The 8,347-nt window shown below is 39.9% G+C and overlaps 1 protein-coding gene across 2 annotated transcripts in view; it reads left to right on the top strand.

The window, feature by feature from the left end:
* The first annotated feature begins 4,521 nt into the window (after nt 1–4,521).
* The window catches only part of scfd2 (sec1 family domain containing 2), a 73,117-nt gene continuing 69,291 nt past the window's right edge, over nt 4,522–8,347 (top strand). For both annotated transcript variants that reach the window (XM_053862008.1, XM_053862018.1), the window contains exons 1-2: nt 4,522–5,436; nt 5,763–5,931. In XM_053862008.1, the coding sequence (XP_053717983.1) occupies nt 4,620–5,436; nt 5,763–5,931 (986 nt within the window). In that variant the 5' untranslated portion in view covers nt 4,522–4,619. The remainder of the gene's footprint in view (nt 5,437–5,762; nt 5,932–8,347) is intronic.

Genomic DNA, 8,347 nt, shown 5'->3' with positions numbered 1-8,347 from the left:
ATGTTTCATTTGTCTGTTCATTAATTGCTGTGAAGGGGATTTTAACATGTCAAAAAAAGCTCCAAGGACAAAAAAGCTGACCCTACCTTTAACCACAATGCCCAGGCCTGCATTGATGAAAAAAAACATGCACTGCACAGTGCTAAAGAGACCAAAGAGTACTGTTATAAGAATGATACAAAAATCTGAATTTATTATGTGTAAGAGATGCAATTCAATTGGTCACTGATAACATTGGTGTGGTCCAAAATCTTACTACAAGAAGAACCTACAGTATTTTGCATGGCAATGGTGGCACATGCCAGGTGTGCACACGCACTTGTTTGACACTCGAATGTTGGAGTAGTGATGTTGTGAGTGTTTTGTGGTATTTGGAATTTTACTGAAGCATCAGTCTCTGTCATCAGCTCGGGGCTCACTTTAATTATATCTTAAATTGGTTTGGCTCACTAGACGCCCACTTTGCTGATATGATCCTGAGGTCATCTAATCACTCAAAAAGAGACTCTCGGAGGAACAGTACATTTTAATTAACAGCGGCATTACAAGAATATTTTGATGACTTTTTTTGTATTTTTTGTGTTCTTACATAACCACTATGAAAACAGGGCGGTAGATTGTCCTAATCTCTCTCGCCATGTCCTTACGACCACCCCCACCGGTCCATTAAAGCATTAAACACTTCCTTAACTGGGTCATCTTGCTGTCTTCTCATCACAGCTCTTCATAATCTTAACAATCCCCTCTTCAACATCACGTATGCACACACACACACACACACACACAGATGGGACCCTCTTCTGTCACAAGGACTTAATCAAGTCTTGAAGGGAAAAAAGGAGTTAAACAGAATAGCGACTACTGGCAGGGCAACACTGAGAAATTTACTTTGTGTTTCTTTGAGGATTTAAAATGTGTTCTGAATAAAACATTTAGCCTTGTTGATGGAAAGAGTCCCAGAATTCTCCTCCCATCATCCCAATTTTGCATTGAGACTAAATCTCTCTCACACCCCAGAGGGTAGCTTCAGCATGAAGATGAATGACAAAGGGATGCTCGCAAGCCCACTAACTCATGCTTCTTGAAAAATGATGACAATAAATGAAAGAAGATAAAAAGCACATTCAATGACTCACAAAGTTGCTGATGGAGAAAAGTTTTTCAAACTCTTAGTCATGTTTATTTTGGCCTTTTGCGGATTTCATTGGGTTATCGATGTGACATTCATAGCTTTTAATTGGCCTTGCTTTCCAATAAAACATGTTACAAATATTGTGCAGGCACTTCCAGTTATATTCCCTGGTTCCAATAGCACAACACTGGTCCTCATACGCTGACAGACCTGTCGATGAGGCAACAGTGAGGTCGCATTATTCCATGGCTGTAAAAATGAGCCATCAGCTTTTATTGTTATCCCATTGATTGCTCAATATACCACACGCTTCAAAATACATTAAAAAAAATGTATCAAGAATTAAAGGATCAGTTTGCGTTAAAATCATGTAAACACTGAGCAAGGATTCTTTGCGGAACAGCTGCCTATTTGAGGGTATTTTATTTTATTTTATAAAAATGCTTTCACACAGTCCCGCAGCTGTTTGTGGTTTATATTGTGTATCAAACCTTGCAGCATAATATTTCTGTACTTGTTTTGTTACTAAACCGATGATAAGCCTGCAAAAGCCTAATATGTTCCTGACATAGTTGATGTTAAGTTAGTAGAAATTATATTTCTAGCATAAGAATCTCCATTACCATGAAGCAGTACATGAGTTTCATTACGCAATAGAAATTTGAATATTAGGTTGAACTGGGACATTGACGGATCGCACACAAAATGTCGACTGCCTGTCATGTCCAAATGAAATGCGAATCATTTTGTGACACAAACCTGCCCTGCATTGTCAGGATGCCTTCAACAACAATGAGATCCAAAGAGCGAGAAGCAATAATTACATAGCATTGTCTCTGGGATGTAAAGGCTTCTTGTCATCCTCGCTTTGTTGTCAATGCCTTGATTTCATGTGTCCAATTAGTCTGAATAACAAAGCAGATTCATGACAATACCAAACACAGCTTTGTTGAATTATTGCTTTCTGTATGTAGTTTCGTCTTCAGTAGAGTCTGTGGTGGACTGTTTTGATTTTTGTTTTAACTAACCCCCAAAAAAAATCATGACATCTCTTGCTGTCTAAGATATCAATGGTCCACATCTCGAAATAACGTTGATGATACCAACACGTTGGTGTGTATTAAGAGTGTACCCGCAGTGACACAACAGAAGCTTGCCACTTCTTTGTCTGAATCTCTCTCTGGATCTTCTAATTCATGGTATTATGATGTTTTTCAATGCAAGTCCTGGTTTGCCGAGTTCATTTTAGGATCACAGGGACAGATGGCGACAGCAGACAGTTGACACCAGCAGAAACAACCAGCTGCTGGCAGCTTAAGGCGCTGAGTTTGACACAGTTTGTGAGTGAAGATAACACGGACATGCAAAGTAAGTTATGTGTGATCTTTTAATGGGAAACTGAAAGACATGGACACCACCCACCTCATCCCCAAGCCCAGTCATGAGGTTTGATTTGCTACATTGCTTCATCGGAGTTATTTATAATTTTTGTCATGTAACCTCTCTGAGTGGTTTGTGAGACTATGATGTCAGGAGGTAAACAGTAAGTAATTACTTGCAGCCTGCATATCTGTACTTGATAAACATTGGCATATGTATACAGAGCACAAAAATAGTTGCTGCAGGTTCAAAGTATCAGCACTTTCAGTTGGTGCTTTTTCTAAGACATCCCTTGGATTTTGTCCAGTGCGTTAAAGCCAGATCTCTTTATATGAACAGCTGTGAAACATTTGAAAGGATACCAGCTGTCTAAAACAGACACTTCAGCATTGTGATGGAAGTATTTGCCAACCACTTTAATGCAGACGGTTATTTATTCATTTTTAATGAGGCCATGGGACACTTTAAAGCACAAGATGTCACTAACGTGAGCTGACAGACAGTAATGAACCTGACACTGTAACGTGTGAAGGTTATCCAGCAGTCCTGGAACTATGAAAACTTATATTTTAAGCTTAATGTCTGAGTCAGCCGAAGAAGGCTCTGGTGGATTAACAAAAGACTCAACAATGGAAACATGCACCAATCTGCAGAAACAGAGTGACATTGAGTTGGATTTTGTGTTAATGTGCGACCACAAACCAAAAACCATTACGACCACTACCCACTCAATATATGAAAGAACACTGGCATTTTGGAATCACTTTCCAGTGTTGATGAATTAGAGATTAATGCAGACTAAACACAGTGTCATAAAGATGCTTCTGTGCAGTGAAAGGCCCATATCCATCAGTGACACAGAGCACTAAAGAAAAAAAGAACTAATGGTCTTATTTTATTATAGGCTATGAAAAATGTTGGTTAAATTATATTTTCAATCTTGTCTTTTGGACTTTAGACATCATTAGTAGAACATGATGTGTCATGATCATATTGTGATTTGCAATAAGGTTAAGGAGGAGATGTAGGAGAAGCTGGTGAGGTGACAGAACAAGCTGGAGAGAAGAGGAAGGAAGGTAAGTTGAAACAAGAAAGAATTGCTGTGTGAATGACAGAGAGGCAGGAGGAGCAGTGATGATGCAGCTAGCAGCGACAGTTACAACATATGAGTTCATCCAGATTAATAGAGAGAAATCCAAGGAGGCGAGGAAGTGAGTGTACGTTGGTTAGGTGGAACAGGTGGAGGCAACTGGCAGCCTGACAGATGAAGAGGAGCACCTAGAGTGACACAGAAGCTTGACAGAACAGGCACAAAGACAGCAAGAAGCGCTAGAAGTGACAGGTGATGCTTGATTACTCGGAGGGACAAGATTCAATTTGTGTATAAGGGACAAGTCCTGTGGAAATTTTTGACAAGGGACATGATGGATCGAGAATGGAGAAGAGAAGAGACAACCAAACATGTTTGTGGTTGAGGAGGATATAAAGAGAATGGGTGATGGCTTGGGATGATGGCAGGTAAATAGCAGGCAAAGGTGTAAAGGTGAAATACAGAAAGACAAAGAAGAATTAGCTCTGCTGTGGAGCGGTTTTAAAACAAACCCCCTATAATATACTCATAATGCAGCATATTATCTATTTTTGTGCTTTCCTAAACATAATCCTTGTGTTTAATCATGTAAAATATTATATATAATGTTGCATTTGCACCATTAGACATTTGTGTGGAATGTCATTAGTTGCACAAAACATTTATATATTTAATTATTTTATTGGTATAATTAACCTCACTATATATATATATATATATATATATATATATATATATATATATATATATATATATATATATATATATATATATATATATATATATATATATAAGCAACACTCCAAAAGAAAATATAAATCACACTGTCGAGTGTCATAACTCTTTCCTCGTTTGATGCCATAGCAACAAAAGAAGTCTGTTGTGACGTCATTATCTTGCGCCCGTTCATTGCCACGTCACCTCTGAGAGACAGGAGTTTGTTTTGCTCGAGCTCCGTTTGGGATGTGCATATCGCTGCAGTTACGCTGTATTTAACGGCAGTGTTCCATAAGCGAAATGAATTTGACCGAGGAACTTATGCATTTACCCTCCCAGATGTGGGACAAGGTGCTGTCGAAGGTGAAGAAAGCGGTAGTGTTCATGGATGACAGGTGTGCGCAGGCTCTCCACTGGAGCAAAGGTGGTGCAGCCGCGATGCTGGACGCTGGAGCCAGGAATATAAAGCCATTTTCCAGCTTCGAAGCCTGCGCCAAGAACGAACCGAAAGCCGTTTTCGTGGTGAGCACGATGTTAAAGGGAAGAACAGTCGACATTATTAAAGATATCATATCGATGAGCCACTTCCAGTACTGTGTCGTCTTCACCACCGTGGCCCACTCAGTTCACCTGTTTGCTAACAACGTCTCCACCGAAATGGAAGGAGTTCCTGTGTTCGAACAATTTGAAGAGAAGCTGTGTGAGTGGATGGGGAACATGAATTATACAGCTGAAGTCATGCATGTCCCCGTGGTTTTCTCCCTTGTTTCTCAGCAAATGCTTCTCACACCCACGTTTTCTCATCTCTTCCCCTTACTTGTGTCCGACTTGGAGCAAATTAATGCGAAAAGACCTGAGAAGAAGAGATTTGGAAGCCTGTTAGACGTTGACATGAACTCCCTCCCAGCTGACCTGCAGATTGAAATTAAGTCTTTGACGTCGTCTTTAAATGCAATGTTCGAGGCCACAGGAACAAGGGAAGAGAGTTTTGCTGTGGGTCCATTGAGTCGCCTCATTGCAGGAGAATTGTCCAATCACCCTCAAGCTAGAAACAGAAGGAAGACAGCCCAGAATAAAGCATCCATCATCTTTGTGGACAGAACCATGGACCTTACAGGTGAACACAACCTTTCTAATTTATTTGTCACATTAAATCACTTAAGGTCTGATATAAGAGGGACAATAAACACTTGACATTGATATTTTGGCTTTATAAAGCGTCAACTATGAAGTACAGGAAATATAACTAAAAGTGAAGCAACACTGTGATTTTGTTTAAATGCACCGAACACTCTTTGTATTTATTTTCTTGACAATTTGCAATGGCAATCTCTCCATGCTAATGAATTACCTTTGGAGTACTTTATTGTAATTAAACTCTATTTACAATCCATTGTATTGTGAAAAGAGCTACATCTTTATTTGAAATGCATATATTCTTAGGAGCTGTTGGTCATCATGGCGATAACCTGGTGGAGAAGATTTTGACCTTACTGAGACCACTACCTGGTCATATAACAGATGTCCAAGTGGACATGCTTGAGCTGACAAGTCAGCAACGGACCCCTCACTCACAAAACAACCTGGCGCCTGGATGTTTGGCACAGACCCAGTAAGTGCTTTTTTTTTTAACTTTTTTTAACTAGCTACATATTGTCTCTTATATACATACATTTTCTCCCGATAAACAATTTAAATGTAACATGACAGTGATTTTAGTTTTTGTACATTTACAATTATATTTTGAACAACTCAGAAGTGCTTCGGATTGTCTTTTTTCTTTGGTATGTGCAGCAAAGCAGCAGTCTGTCTTATCCTCTCTCTTTTTACTTTACACTCATTTGTTGTCAGTCAGGTATAATTCAGCCATTAAAGAGTCTCTAGTATCACACTTCCATATACAGTGTTACCTCGGTTTTCGAACATCCCGGACTTCGAACAAATCGGACTTCTAACAAAAATTTAGAGATTTTTTTGCTTCTGATTTCGAACGAAAATCCAGAGCTCGAACACCCCCGAAAAAAGCCGGAGAAAACATAATGTGCGCGGACCAATCAGCTGACCCACATCGCGCTCTGTTATTGTGTATAACGCAGCCTCTGTATGCAGACATGTCATGTATGCAGCTACATTTGACTGTTTTTTTCTTCATATTGAGGTGTAAAACCTTTCCTGTCTCCGCACTGGAGCGTGGTAGAGTGTCACAGGGGAGGTGCTCCTCGACACCTCCAAGACTGGAGCGCGCACTCCAGGGTTTTATGTGCTGTTGTTGGATGGAGCCTTTTTACATTAATTGTAATGGGAAAAAATGATTCAGATTTCGAACAAATCGCTTCTCGAACGGCCATCTGGAAGGGACTGTGGTCGAGAACCGAGGTACCATTGTAGTCTGGAGTTGTCCATCATGTCAAAGGCAATTGTAGCAGAGCTCGGATGGATTGGCGTTGATACAATTTCCCCTTAAGTGTCATTAAATAAATTATTCATTGAATGATCTTTTTTTTTATTTGGGGAGGATGTTGGGAGCACATACTTTATCAGGGCATACCTCTCGTTTATTTCTACACACACACTAACAGGAGCACATACTGTACACACTGGCACATGATGAGCATTCATGCCAGAAGTTCAATGAAGCTTGCCACTAGTCTTGACTGTGCAGCTGTGTCTTGTGCACCCATGGTGAAGCTGTTTTACATGGCAATGTTGAATCCTACCTTTAATCCTCCTACTTTGCTGTGGTTGCCAGAGGAAGAGATCCAAGGGAGAGGAAGAATATTTTGGCTGGCTTGGTTGAGAAGTTTGTTTCCCTGCTTTGAGTTCATTATTTGGGCTTAATGGGAGGTTCCGTTGTCTGGGAAACAGCCTTAAATCCTTCAAGGTGTTGAACAATTTGTGCTGTACATGTTATGTGAGCACTGTAGGAAGAGGTTGTACTGACCTTTTGATGAGAGTCAAGACAACCGGATTAATGGGATGGTGGTAGTACAAATCTTCCCACGCACAACGTTAATGATTGGCTGTTTATGTATATATTCTTATATATGTTTTGCGTTTTGCCCAGTAAGATTTTTATTTGCAAGACACTTTTTATGCTCAGAGTTGGTCATTTGGAAATGTTTTGTTTTGTCTTTGTTCTCCTTGATCGCAGTGTGTCATCATTTTGAGTAAATCTGTGGGTCAACCACACATGTCTTCCAGACATGTTCCACAAACAGCATGGCCATTTCATAACCATTCCTTAGACTTGGGAGGGTAAAACAAACTGCAGTGAGGAAACATACTATCCTAGTTTTTTGCCATTGCTAGAATCACTTAGCAGATAACTGAGCTTTATGACAGATGTTAAGCAGATTTAAGTTCCTTCTGAAAACTTGATATTTCTATGTTCATGTCTCCACATGCTACCCGTTTGATGACATTCTCTACTTTCCTTGAGGAAATACTTCTTTCCCTCTGAGATTTGCAGGTGTTATGTCCTAATCTGCCTTAATTCTGTAGAAGATGGAATAACACAACCCTCAATGAATTTGTTTCCTTTGCATGATGTGGACTACACACCTCGGACTCTGCCAGCTCTCTGTCGTTTACATAGTCTGTATTGTATTTTTAGCTCCAACCACATCATGTTTTTGCGAGTGTTGGTGCTCAGTCCTTTAAATAATAGGTCCACACCTAATTTGAACCTTGAGTGCAATATTTCCTCCAATAATTCCAGGATATTTGTACAGATCGCCATCATTTAAACATTCTGCAGTGGTGGGGGTTGAGGTGTCGTGGTTGTTGATTCTAGCTCTACCAGCAAGACCCCACACTTACTTTGCTATGATGGCTGTGTTGTGTTTTGAATTCGTGGTTCCTTTTCCCTTATCCTACAACCTGACTTTCCCTTTGTGGTTGCAGTAATCATGCTCAACATAAATATACTTTTTTCGTGTGTGGGTGTGTTCTCTTTTCATGGGTGGGTTGTCTTTGTTGTGTTGACGCCAATAGACAGCGTTTTTTTGTCAGCCATTTGAAATGGCCAA

Source organism: Synchiropus splendidus, chromosome 1 (genome assembly GCF_027744825.2).
Source record: "Synchiropus splendidus isolate RoL2022-P1 chromosome 1, RoL_Sspl_1.0, whole genome shotgun sequence".
Lineage (NCBI taxonomy): Eukaryota > Metazoa > Chordata > Actinopteri > Syngnathiformes > Callionymidae > Synchiropus > Synchiropus splendidus.
The sequence above is the reverse complement of the archived record's forward strand: the minus strand, read 5'-3'. Positions and strand labels throughout refer to the sequence as shown.